At 51.3% G+C, this 13,499-nt stretch overlaps 1 protein-coding gene across 1 annotated transcript; it reads right to left on the bottom strand.

Moving 5' to 3' along the window:
* Nucleotides 1–416: 416 nt before the first annotated feature.
* Stc2 (stanniocalcin 2) lies at nucleotides 417–12,758 on the bottom strand. The gene is made up of 4 exons (XM_028756491.1): nucleotides 12,415–12,758; nucleotides 10,436–10,578; nucleotides 8,063–8,274; nucleotides 417–3,230 (listed from the first exon to the last, which is right to left on the bottom strand). Exons 1-4 carry the CDS (start codon nucleotides 12,563–12,565, stop codon nucleotides 2,846–2,848), a joined length of 891 nt encoding a protein of 296 aa, XP_028612324.1. The 5' UTR covers nucleotides 12,566–12,758; the 3' UTR covers nucleotides 417–2,845.
* Nucleotides 12,759–13,499: the final 741 nt, after the last annotated feature.

The raw sequence follows: 13,499 nt of genomic DNA, 5'->3' as shown, positions 1-13,499 counted from the left end.
CCTTCACACCTTACATCCAAGCTGTTCAGGAAGAGCACTGCTCAGGAACGTGTCATTTATCTAAAACCTTTATTAATGCTCGAAGGAAAACAAGGCCACGTGACAGTGTCCGGCCCTGCGGCGGCCTAACTACGTAAAAGAAGCAGACACTGACTTAGCATCCCACGTGGTACTATTCTTCCATAGGAAGTGGATGCCAGCAACATTGCCTCCATGTTGTTTCAGAGATGCCACTGGCTGGGTTCAGAGATCCAGCGTGTGTGTATGTGTGTGAGGACATCTGGGCTGCTGTTTCCTATTCATTCGCCTTTGGGCTGTCAAGGATTTGCTGTCTTTGGCTCTCTCATTTTAGAATAACAGGGCTATTTATTGATACAAAGGAGAGGTGTTCAGATCATCTCGTTAAGATTCGAGGCTCAAAATAAACATTGGATCTTTATTTGGAAACCTGCATCCTTCCTCACAGGAAGGCTCCCGAGTGAATGTGTGTGAAGCCGAGACTCAAGGAGGAGCTGTTTCTAACAGCTGCCCTGCTTATGTTTTAGTCTGTGCAAATGATGCCATCAGGCACACAAGACTTTGAACAGTTTTGAGCAAAAGGGCCTGAGAGATAAATATATTCATTCCACATTTCTAATCACACAAGGAACCATGAAATTATACACACACACACATATATATACTTCTTGCGGGTGACAGACAGGAGGGGGGGAAGGGATGACAGAGGCGTGGAAAATACACATCAGAAATCAGTCAGTGGGTTCAAATGAACAGAGGAAGTGATTTTATGCCTTTGGGGGAAACACTGAGATAATAAATATGAACGATGAATATTTACAGTAGGAACAACAAATAGAACATCAGTAAGTGGACACAAGACACTGACGAACCCAGTCTAGACTTTCGGACAAGCGAGCAGCTGAGTCAGAAACGAAGGAGAATGTTTGTGAGTGATGTAAGAGAAAGAGTCCAGGGGGCACGCAGGCGCGTGGCATGAGAGGGCTACAGTCTACATTTGTTTCCCGTGGTGAAGCCTGACATTCTGGGCCTCCTTCCTTCCGGGCAGAACTGATTAAATGCACACTCTTTCTTCTCTGCCTCCTCACACCTTTCTGGGGGGTTTCCTAGCATATCATCAGCCCACCCCTCCACAAATAACATTTTTTCCCAAAGCATAGCCTATGAGATATTGCGATCCTTCACACAGAGACACCAGCTGAGTTTGGGGAAGTACTTAGAGAAACATGGCTGACTCTGGCCTCAGGGACCTGCCAGGGAGAACTAGGGGAGTTCGGTAAGGAAGAATGCATGCTTTTCACCCTGCTCCCTAGAACAGGGAGCATGCTGTGTACAGTCTGAGGCGTGCTCAGCTGGATGCCTGCTGAAGAGAACCTTAGTGGAACAGAGCCAAACCTTTCCATTTATTTCGTGCTGTGCAAAGCTGGCTAGCGGCAACAGAAACCATGCAGCCTGCCGAACTGAAACTCCCTAATTACTATTTGGCCCTTCGTAGAAAAAGTTGGCTGAGCCTTGCTCTGGAGACCTGGCCCAGGATTCCCTCCACTTCTGCAACTCTGGCTGCCAGAGGAATAACTTCGTCAACTGAAGAGGAAGGGGATCCTGATGTGGAACCTGAACAGTCCCTTCTCTCCCCTTTGACCTCTCTTTTGTCCGACTGCACTTCTCTCCTCGTTGCTAAATTTCCACTTTGGCCATGGAAAGCCCTGTCTCTTAGAGAATAAGCTATTTTGTCCAAGCATGCTGGGAGTGACATTCCCCACAGGCAACGGTTCCCTTAGCCATCTGGATGCCTTCCTCTCTTCTCCCTCTTTATGGCATGCAGAAGCTGAACTCCAACTTGGCTACACCGATTCGACGTACACGTTCATGGACCTTGGCTGAGGGCAAGCTGAGATAGCAAAACTCTAGGGAAAGGCTGTCTGTGGAAAGGAGTCCTTGTCTGTGCATCTCCCTATCGGTATCCGTCTGTTCCGGGGCGGGGAGGGGGACGAGACGCCCACGTGGACAGTGCTGCTTGGACTCTTAAAAAAAAAAAACCCTCACAAAAATTTACCCTCCAGAGATGGGCTGGGGTTGGTCTTCTTCCTCGTCTAAGCTGGTTTTTGTGACCCAGTTGTTTGGTTTGAAAGCCATTTATTTAGATGACAGACACGTAGATGTAGATGTCAATTGATTAAAAAAAAAAAGTAAAATGGAGATCTGAAACAGTGGTCAAAATAAACAAACAGAGGCCACTCCTCAGTGTCCCCCAGACAGAACAATGGCTCAGAAACGACACACAGAAAATGTACCATCCATGTCCCCTCCAGCAGCTCTGAAATGCAAGATCCCATGCGCGACACTAAACTTCCGGTTTGGTATTGCATGGAGCTAAGCCCCTTCATCCTCTCTGCTCTCTCTGCCTTGTCAGCTGCACTTCCCACTCAGCCCTACCCAGGAACCCAGCCGCCTACTCACTGCAGACAGCACTGGGAACTGTGGGGGAGAGCCTGCCACCCACTTGTGGCCCCTCCCATCCTAGGCTGACCTCCCCCCAACAGTACTTTAGCCACCCTCTAGCTCCACAGACCAAAGAGCCAAGATAACAAGGCCTACTCAAGGCAACACTCCCTCCAACGAGCTTACGAAGGTGCCAACCCACCAGGCACCCGAGACCTTGCTGCCCTGGAATCTTCACCTCACCTGTTCACACACCTGCACGAAGTCCACAATTTGCACACATCCTGCGTGTGACATCCCCCCTCTTTAATGTAAATGTTTTGGAATGTCCATAGGTAAGAAAATGGACGGCCTGGAGGAAAGCTTTCACGGCCGGATTTTCACTTCACCTCCGGATGTCGGAATACTCAGACTGTTCGTCTTCCCACTCACTGCTCCCAGAGGGTCCCTGGGCGCTTTGGCCACCCATTCCACCTCGAGCATGGGCATTCGGGTGGCTTTTGCTCCCTCGCTCACCCTTGGCACCTCTGTTGGCTGTCAGGTGGAGGTCTGTGTCCCGGTGGTGAGGCCTGGAGAGCTGGGCCCTGTCTGCCAGGGGCTGGTGCTCAGGGGCTGCAGTGGGAGGTCTCTGTATGTTGGAGGTGCAGAAACTCAGGATAGAACACAGACCTCCCCAGCTCTGTTCACACTGAACCTGGACGCTGCGGGTGACCGCCTCCTTCACGTCGTCCCCACAGGTCAGCAGCAGGTTCACAAGGTCCACATAGGGCCTAGAGATGAGAGCCGAGGCAGAAAGTCAGGATGGAGTATGCCCTAAAGGAGCCCTGGGAAGTTGTGACTAGGTTAAGAGGGAGGCGGTGCCTAACTTGGGCTCAGTGGGTGATCTTTGTAGACTGGGTTCCATAGTAGGCAATGCAGGATATTAAGGCATTCTTGCTTTCCAGATGGGTGTAGAGCCCCAGGAAAAAGGGCCACTGACAATGTGGATACACAAGAGGAAACCTGAGGGCTAGAACATTAATTCAAGGTACGCATCGCAGTCAGAGGAGCTGTGTGAACAGAGAACGCAGGGGTGCCTTGGGCACATCCAGGTTGCAGGAGCTTTGTGAGCTTTGAGTGGAGTGGAGACAATCTTAGCAAATGGTGGAGGGCCTTCACTATCACATTCGTGTGTGTGTGTTTTGATGGACTAAGGAGCACTTGAGCCGCCTTCAGAAGGCTCCACAGGTACCTTGCCTTTCATAGTGAGGGTCTCCCAAGGCCACATTCCTTGTCTGTGTGCTCCTGACTTATGCTTACAATGGAGGGCTTTTGGTTTTTATACAGGGTAAGCCTGTTTAGGAAAATCCGCGAAGGACCCAGATGCACTGCAGAGGGGACTTCCCTGTGGCGTCATCTCCCTTTGCAGGTAGCAGGGAGTTGGGATGCTATCCATAGCCCTCACAGTCAGCCAGGACTTCCTTTACACTGGCACGTGGGCTGGCTGTCAGGGTGCCCCTGGCCAGAATGAGAACAGCTCTCTGGTAGACAAATACGGTCTGTAGGGGCCTCAGAGCTGTGATCGCCACCTGCACTGACCCCAGCCACAGCCTGAGTTGTTCTTTAGCCAAACAGGTGGAGGACTTCATTGTAGGGGGCAGAGGAAGTGTGCCCACTCTTTGTATTTATGGGCTTCCTTGGTAAAGCATGTCTGCATCAGCGAGTTCTCAGGGCCTATCCACTGAGCTTTTCTTAACTCTCACTGGCCTCTTCGGATTCCAAAAAGAATGTGAGATGCTTCATGTGACTGTGTGGCTAACTAGAATCAAGCCGTCTCTAAAAAGCCTGGACATATCTGCCCATGGCATACAACCCTGCCCTGCCCTTATTCCCCCCCCCCCCCCCCGTAGGGAAATCACCATGGGATGTGCAGTCATTTATAAGGAACAAGGATTTCCTCCTTCCTGGGATTTGACCTGAGTCTCTGATGTCTACCCTCGGGTGCTTGTAATCTTCCCCTGCAAGGTAGCAACTGTTGCTCTGCAGAAAAAGTAGCATCTCTTAAAAGACATGTGCTATATTCACTGCCTTTTTCTAGCTACTCAAGTTGGAATGGAGTGAGCTATCCTTACTTAAAAGGATGTAAGAACCAGGAAGAGTACAGAAGGAAAGCCCCACCCCCACCCCGCCCTCCAGGGAACACCAGGGTGAGGAAGGCCTGGGGAACAGCCCAAAGGAATGTTCTGGAGCTTCTGGTTTAGAGGCCTATATTTATTCCTTAGGCTTCCCGGTTTGTGCCCGGCTGGTGGGCAGGGTCCTGAGGGGCTCTCCAGCAGGCCTCTGGCGGTGGTAAGGATAGTTTTATACTGTCTCGTTGAACACTTTGAGGAGGAAGGTACCTGGGAAGGGATGCTGAAGCCGCTCATATCCTTCTACCTTTTGGAGACAAACACTATCTTAAGAAGCTCAAGTCTAACGAGTCTATCTGCAAAATGGAAGCAAGATAGATATTCGGTCACTTGCTGGCTCTATCAGGGTAACTGATTCTCCCCTTTCAGCTTCTTTCCTTTAGTGAACCTCTCCCGGGAGTTCTGTTGTTTCTGGGGCCTTCCCCATCATGTATGTCTACCACCGAACCCAGGACCTGAAAGGCAGACACTGGCCTTCCAAGGCAGGACTAGTCCCCTTCTCTTTGGCTTGCTCTGTCTTCTCTCTCAGGGAGGAAGCTGAGCCCTGTGGGGAGGGTGTGTGTGGCCAAGTAAGTTAATCTAAACCGTGCTTTGGGTTGGCAAGGTGCCTTCTCAGGCTGCAGGCTGAGCCTGTCTGATGACAAAATCCAGCACTTAACTGAGTGTCAGCAAGGCTGAAGGAGGGGGATGTGCCTGAGGCTCCAAACCCTTGGTGGCTGCCAGTACCTGGTGACAGGGTGTGCAGAAGCCCAGGGAGACTGGCTACAGCTAGGGGGAGGCAGACGATAAGGAGAAAGTGGGGTAGCGCTGACAGGGGCAGCTTGCAGACTGGACATTGCTGCTGTTCCTGCTCCCAGCATGAGCCTAGAAGAGGAATGGACTGGTTTGGATTCTGCAGCGACTGCCTTTCTCCTCTTTAGCATGAAAAAGCAAAGTTGGCTCGCATTCTAGTGTTTGTGACTCTTGCCACACACTCAGAGATGACTTTCTTGGTATTTCAGGGCTGACAAGGCCCTTTAATCAGTTAAGCTGGTTGAAAATTGGGCAAAGTTCAGGCAATTCCGCTCGAAGTCGAGGCATTGCATTGCTGCATTGCAACACGGAATGAGGGTTTCAAGGGAATGTAGCTGGAATTTGGTACAATCTGCTGTCCAGAAGAACTGGCTTAGAAGGGGAAGGAGGCCCTGCACGTGGCCTCCTGGCAGTGTTCTCAAGACACCCACGCCTCTGCTCAGGGTGGGCCACCTGCTTCTCCAGAGCAGGCCAGAGTTGGCTACCACTGCTTATTCTAAATGGTGTGTGGGGATCCTTTGAAACAAGAGTCCCTGGCTGGGTATCTGTGGAAGAGACACTAGAACACCAATGTGCTTTAACCCTTTCTAAATTCTAGGGTGGGGTGTGTGTTCCCCAAACCTGAAAATCCTGAGTTCTCCCAAAGACCCCCTTTTAAAGAGGATAGCAGCACATCACACACTCCAGGAATCTAGTATAAATGTTTACCAGGGGCCCAACCTCCCACTCACAAGGCCAAGAAACCATCTTAGATACAGAGCCTTGGGAGGTTCCTTGACTGTAAACATGTGCTTCTTTCAAGAGCACCTTGAAAGAAAAGACCCTAACCCTGTGGTTATGATGAGGGAGTAATGAAGTAAAAGAAGAAGCCCTGGTCATATATGAAGACCCATGAAGCCTTAGCAGGTCTAGCAAGAACAGGCTAGGGGGGAACGCGGCAGAAGGCATCCTGACAGCTGGCTTACTCCTCAGATGCAGTTTCAGTCATATGGTTAGCTCTGTGCTTGTGGACTCAACTAGCCAACCACAGATCACTGTTTCAGAGACCGCTTGGCTCTGTGCTGATGCAGGTTTATTTTCTTGACACTGTTTCCTAAGCACTGTAGACTAACACCTTACACAGCAATCGTGTTGTCTTTAGGTATTACAACTCATCCAGAGTAGATGGGTGGATGCTAAATCGTATGCAAATACTTCATCGATATATCTAGACTTTCTCATTCATGGATGTTGGTATGTCAGGGAGGTCCCTGTGGACAGCCAGAGGAGACTGATTTTTTATTCCCCAGGCTGCAAAGGAGGAATCAAATCTCACCGGTAAGAAACTTAAACTCTTAGCTTCACTAGCCTTCTCTATGGAATGGAGATGCTATTTTCAGTCTTGTAGTTAGTTTGGAAAGACAAGCACAGCAATCCATGGATATCCCATAGCAAAGGCCCTGCCTGGCACACCAAAGACAAAATCCAACTGCCGCTGCTATTGTTCCTTTGTAAATATTCGAGAGGACAAAAATATGTTGTAAAGCATTAGTTGAGTTAAAAAACAATGCAATTTTTTTTCTTTGCTTTTGGAAAGAGCAGCTTGCAGAATTTCACCACAAATAATTCAGTATTGTACCAAGCAAGGTGTTGCAAGCTACTAAAGGCTGTGTAAAGTGGGTAGCGACAGGAGATGGCTGCCGCCAGAATCTAGGCATTAAGTGTGGTGAAGGCAGGGAATATGTTTGGTGACATAACCAGGAGGTTGTCCCTAAAGTTGTGCTGATTTGGCCCAATGAGTCACTTTGGAAAGACGGACATTGCTACAGAGGGGGCAGTGACCGGCACTGGACTCAACTGACCCTTTTGCTCCGTATCTGTCTCTGGGGCCTATGGACCAGATCTTATGTTAGAAACAATGATGTAGTCTGTTTTAACGCTCTGCAAAATCCAGGATCCTGCAGGTGTGGTGAGTTTCAAGGATTGAGAGTTTTTGGCCTTATCACTGAACTGTGACTCTTTAAATCCAATTTAGCTTGCATGTCTAGCTGACTAAAGTTTCTGATGTGTGTTTTGTGCTTTCTGCAGAGATAGAGACGGGGAAGGGGAGTCTCTGAAAGATGAAAAGGCTGCAGATGAGATTAGAATATTTAAGAGCAACTGTTGTAACCACACTGCCTGGACCCCAGAGCCTAGCTTTGCTTTTCCCTGTGTGTCCTTCACCTCAGCAGGCTCAGTTTTCTCATCTGTGAACTGGGGATATAAAGAGGTGTTGTGAGGACTGGGTAGCACACTTGGCATAGTACTTAGCATGCAAAACCAGGTGAGTGTCAGTATGTACCAGCTGTCTATACTGACACCCGTGAGCCACTTGAACCACACAGTAATCAGTAGTGGTACTTGGGTAGGGGCAGGATGGAAACTGTTTCTGACTGTAGATATTTTGTGCTTAGTGAAAATGATCCAGTTCTGTTTGTGGGAATTTCAAATCTGATGACTTTCTGGGGGGCTTTTGAGCTTTTTGGGGGCACCCCACAACTGTATCCACCTGAAGGTAGTTCACCTCCAAAAATAGCATCCTCATACACACTTCGAGCCCTCGGAACCCCGTGCTTGCCAGGTACCCCTTCCTCCCGTTCTCCTGGGGGCGGGATGGTACTCACTCATGCAGCAGGAGATCCTTGAAGTGAATCATCTCCACGATCACGCCGACGTTCTCCTGCGCTGCTGAGCACAGGTCGTGCTTGACATAGCATTCTTTCTGCAGCTGGAAGACCATCTCCCTAATTGCTGGACACTTCCTGCTGATGCAGCCAAACTTGTGCCGCAGGGCGTGGGCCTTGCACCTCAGGGCGTCCTTGATGAACGACTTGCCCTAGAAACGGAGGGCACAGAAGGGAGAGGCCAAAGGAGATTGTGCCACCTGCCAGGATGACACGTGCCAGTCTCAGGCTTGCTCAGGAGTCTTTAATCTCAGAGACCCAAGGTTCTATTCGGATGGATGTTCTTTCAGGTGACATGACCCTATTCCCCACCCCACCTCTGCATCAGGCCAGAGTACACAAGCTGATCTACCTCTGTCTCTCCACCCCAGTTACTCTTCTAGTTTCCTGAAACTGGGGCTTCCTCCAGGCAGCTGGGTGGGGACTGCCTGGTAGCAAATTCTCTGGAACCCCAGGGGACTGGGCCATAACTCCTTGGCCAGTATCAGCAAGATTACACTTCTCTTTTTCTCTCTACCTATGGGAGGCCGTGCACTTGGAGTGTTGCATTTCCTTTCTAGGGCTCTAGCTCATGGTCTTGTCTGCTCCTCTTGTGCTGCCACAAGGAACATCCTTTGCTTTTAAACTGCTGGGATTCCAGTTTCTAAAAGGCCCACCTGGCACCTAGCGTGGCCGCTTGCAAGTGGGACAGGGAACATCCTTCCAGCTCTACCTCAGAGAGATGAGGCAGCTGGGCACACATGTGACCCGCAGCACTCTCTTCTGGGAGCCCCAGCACATCACGCCAAGGCCAGAAAGGAGACAGCTTCCAGGATATGGTGGCAAGCTCCTGCCTCCACTCCTACCAACCTGGCCTAGAGACATTGCTGGGTGTCTAGCCGTGAAATCTCCCTTCAGTTACTATGACAATAAGCCATCGGAAGAGGCAACCCCAGATTTTTGTTTTTGTTTGTTTTAGAAGCAGGTCTGGAAATCACTGAGTTGAGAAAGCGAACCCGGTTAGGTTGGAAGTGGGAAGCCAGCCAGCATATTTATTTTGGTTTTCTCTTTAGATACGTCTACAGACAGTGGAAACCCACGTGGCACACACGCCCTTCCTGTGGCCCGTTTCTTTTATTTGGCTGGAGCCAAATGGGATGGAGGGCAGGGCTTGGCACTTTCCTAAGTAGCTGTGTGCTGAGAATTGACTTGGAAGGCTCGCCTCTACCTTGAGAACATACTCCTATTGGTTGAGAAAACAAGGAGGGATGGATCTCTGTGAGGGCTGCGGCAAGCTGGTGTTTATATTCTTCTCTGACATCCGGTGGGAAGGCCCTGGACACACTCCTCTCTTCCGGATTTCCTATGGTGTGTGTCCTTGCTCCAGTCAGTTCTGATGGGGGTTGGGGGTCACCTTTTTTAAGGAGACTCAAGGAGTTCAAAGTTTTCTCCCTTTCCTCCTGGTCTCTGTTTCCCCTTCCGCTACCTCACATCCTCCGAATTTTAGGCTGCTGGGCCGTCACATCCCTTTCTGGTGGACAGGCCTTGCTTTGTCAGGCTGTCTACAGAGTGTCAGCAGACGGTGACTGGTCTTTTATAAAATCACATCTCAACTGTTGACCTCTTAGCCACCACACTCCAGTGGAATAGGAGAGGAAGTGTGGGAGATAAAATGGTGTTTCAACAGAGATGAGAGCCGGGCACAAAGTGAAGGCAATCCTACTGCCACACGCCGTCTAAACACGCATCTGGGCCCTCTGTGACAGACCACCAGCTTGCTTACTGGTTTTCTGCCCTGGGCAGCAACTCAGGTCTATCTTGGGATATCTGAGGTGGATTCAGCTTTGAGTGTAAGACAAGGGAGGTTCAGTCAGGGTTTTGACTTTTCAGATTGGGAGAGGAGACTGCTCCCTGCTGTTTGGAGGCTGTGAATTGTCTAGGCTGCCTGTATGCACACACACATACACATACATATTATATTGGATGAGCCTTTGCTATTTATACCTAGGGTCCTGCCACGTCAGCCCTTTCTTCCTAATGTGATGGGTTTTGGGACTGGGTTCTAGTTTTCCAGACTGTTTATCACTGGCTGTGATTTCAGTGTCCAGTCTGCTCTGCCTGGGTGGTTTTAGCATAAGAATGTAGAAGGATTTGGCGCTCCAGAAAAAAGAGCAATGGGGGAACACAGAAACTCCGGAGCCCTGCTGCACACCTGCAAACACCAGACTCTCAAATAACTCAAGTCCAGGAAATCTGCTAACAAGTCTTTCCAGCCAATATTTCAACTCCTCTAGGACAACCCAGAGTATCTTTCATGCTCTATGTTCTTTTTACCTGGGCATCGAATTTTCCAGCGTTGTGTAGAAACGTCATGCAAATCCCATGTAAGCCCTGGATCTCACAAGAGTTGTTCTCGAAACATTCAAACACACCACATCCCACGTCCCCGGCGTTGACCAAACAATGCTGGATCTCAGCTAAAACAAAAAATTGCATACAAAGCTTTCTGTCATGTTAAGAGTTAATAAGGGCTAGAGGGAAAAAAAACTGAGAGAAAAGTCGTACCAATTTCAAAATCTAAGGAGTGGAAAGAAAAATGTCATTATTTACTACTGCATATGGAAAGAATGGGTATTTATAAAATTAACCAAAATAAACAAATATCACAGTAGTCTGAGCCTTTTCTTCCTTTGTATCTTTTCCACTTAATGAAGGTATTTGTGGACTACTGTTCAAGAGCAGGAAAGACTTCAGCTTTTAAAACCCACAGAGAAAATAAGATTTAAAAGAGACCACATTTCATGAATTAAATGTCGTTCTCTACGTGGGGCTGCAGAAGCCACTGCCGTTAAGATCCGGCCATTTCCTTCCTGACCCCAGACGAAAGCGTCCAAGCAACTTCAATTCAGCTTTATGATTCAACACCTAAAAATCAAAACAAGATTCCTATTAAAGCCGTGCCTCCAAACCACCCGCATTAAAAATGTCAGGCCACGGAGGCTGCAGCTGGCAACAGCCTCAGAACTGAGGAGGCAGGTGGGGGCTGGCCTTTCCACTCGCCACCATTCGCTTTGGAAGTTCCTTTTAATTAGGGATCCGGTGTGAGATATCACTTAATCCCCTCGAATCCCTGAGGCCCCAGAGCCTGCTCCCTCTTCCAAGATGTCCTAATTCGTTAGCCTGTAAGGACAGACCGGGAGCTGTCAGGCTGCGGCAGTGCAGTCTCATGCCTCGCTCGCTCACTCAGTTCTACGATTTAAAACAACCGCAAAATTACATGAGGAACGTGTATTTTGGAAGAAGGGCGGGGCTCGAGTCGAGAAATCTGTATCAGATGAAATCTAACAAGAGGGGCGTGTGTTTGTGAAGGGGTGCCTAAACCAGAGAGGGGGCAGGGCGGACAAGAGACCCTGGACTGTGCGCCTGGGAGAGAGGCTGAACTGACTCCACGGGTGACCGCGGGCAGGGCAGTGATCACTCACTTGGAGGACCCTGATCGGCACTTGTGCATTCCGGCTCAGGCAAGGAGCGCACGCACGCCGCGGCCGCGTCTTTCACGCGGTCCCCCGAGGAATAGCGGGGGTGGGGGCGTGAGCTAGAAGTCGGGCGGCAGACACGTTTCTTTCTCTCCCGGGAGCTGGGAAGAAGGCCAGCCCCGTGTGCCACACGCCAGGCTCTGCGCTGCAGCTTGCTGGTGAGCAGGGCCGCGCACGACTCGGGTCGTGTCAACATTTCTTCCCTTGCTGACCTGGGTAGGAACACGGCCGCAGCATCAGAGGTACGCTTCGAGAACCCCCTCCCCCAAAGGAAAAGTTCTCGATGCCATTTAATTGGCCAGGAAAGTTCTGGGATGTCCGGCATCTTTGGAGGAAAGGGAGACAGTCCCTGCCAGGCTGGCCGGCCTGGAAACGAAGTTCTGGGTGCAGGGCGAGCCCAGCTCCGGGGACCCTTGGTACCTCGCATGAGCCAGGCGGGACGAAGTGCGCCCTGCTCCGGACCCCGGACTCTGGCTAGAGCTGGCAGCTGCGTCAAGCGCAACCTCGTTCCCCCCTTAGTCCCAGGGGAGGCTAGCAACAAGTCCTGCCTCAGCCATTTCATCACCCTGCTAGCACGTGCCGATTCCGGACTCTCGCAGCCAGGGCCAGACCTCGCTTCGCCTTGCTCTTCCCTCTGCACGTCCCGAGCCACCAAGAGTTTGTGCCGCCCGGGGTGAGGTCGGGTCGCCGGCTTGGGGCGAAAGGCACCCGGCGCGCTGCGAGCATGCACCCTGTTCTACCCCCGGCAGCTCCAGGCTGCAGGGCGCACGCGTTTACCTGTGTTCTGCAGGGACAGACGGCCTTTCTGCTGCGAGCCCCTGTCCTGGGGACCTTCCGGAGGGTTCGTGGAGTCCGTCCCCCGCGCCGGGTCCAAGGTGGCAAACACCAAAGCCAGGGTCACGAACTGGCCCAGCCGCTCTGCACACATGGTTCTGGGTATCACCCTCCCGCCTGGAGACCTGGATTCTTTGTGCGCCCCTCCTCCTCCTCTTCCTCCTCTGCCGCTTCCCCCCTCCTCCACTCTTCCTCCTCGCTGGCCCCTTCCCTCCTCCTCGCCGCGGCTGGGATAGAGGTTACCCAGCACCCTCCCGTAGCTCTCCGGAGAGCATGTGACCAGGCCGTTAGCCGCGCCGCGAGTGCCCGGCGATAGCAGGGATGGTGCCTCAAATATCCCTGGAAGCTCTGGTGTCACTTGAATGAAGGAGTCGAGCAGGTGTTGTCCCGGAGGCTGGACCAATCGGAGACCCCAGCCCGTTTGACAACACAGCGGGAGGCGGGGCCTGCGCCAACTACTACGGGAGGAAGCCGAGCGCCGCCGCGAGCGCCCCACAAAGTTGCAGACCTGGCGGCGGCCACGCGTTTGCGTGAGTGTGTGTGAGCGCGGCCCAAGACCCGCGTGTGCGGGTGCTCCGAGGCAATGGCCGAACGGACTGAGGGGGGAATAATTAAAGCGGATGCCAGCTCTACTTGCAACTAAAAACTAAAAAAAAAGGGGGGGGGGGGGGGGGGGGAGCGGGAGAAGTCGGTCTTCACTAGGATAGAGTCCCCAGGGTTCGCATCCGGCTGGGAAAGTTTCCTCTTTGGAACACAGTGACATTTTCAGCCCCAAGGCCTGAACAGATTGGAACAGATACCTGGGCACAGAGATGGTGCGAGCAAATTGAGCTCTGGTGGGAATTCCTAAGCGTCGTGACGCTTGATATAATAAAAAAAGGCACTTGGAGACAGGCGCTGAAGCCCTGAAGCGCTTGACCCGATTGACTGCCCACTTCCCACTTTCTTTCTACCTGGATTTGATGGATCCAACAACACCTGGGGCGTCTCGTCTCGCCCCTCCTCCAATCCAGACGGATTCCTGTCTG

The sequence above is a fragment of the Grammomys surdaster genome, unplaced genomic scaffold (assembly GCF_004785775.1).
Source record: "Grammomys surdaster isolate TR1022 unplaced genomic scaffold, NIH_TR_1.0 126121, whole genome shotgun sequence".
Lineage (NCBI taxonomy): Eukaryota > Metazoa > Chordata > Mammalia > Rodentia > Muridae > Grammomys > Grammomys surdaster.
The sequence above is the reverse complement of the archived record's forward strand: the minus strand, read 5'-3'. Positions and strand labels throughout refer to the sequence as shown.

Coding starts and splice junctions, on each gene's coding strand:
- Stc2 (XM_028756491.1), bottom strand. CDS start 12,565: ATGTGTGCAGAGCGGCTGGGCCAGTTCGTGACCCTGGCTTTGGTGTTT. Junction 8,275..10,435: donor CTGGAAAATTCGATGCCCAG/GTAAAAAGAACA, acceptor CTCCGTTTCTAG/GGCAAGTCGTTCATCAAGGA. Junction 3,231..8,062: donor AAGGATCTCCTGCTGCATGA/GTGAGTACCATC, acceptor TCTCATCTCTAG/GCCCTATGTGGACCTTGTGA.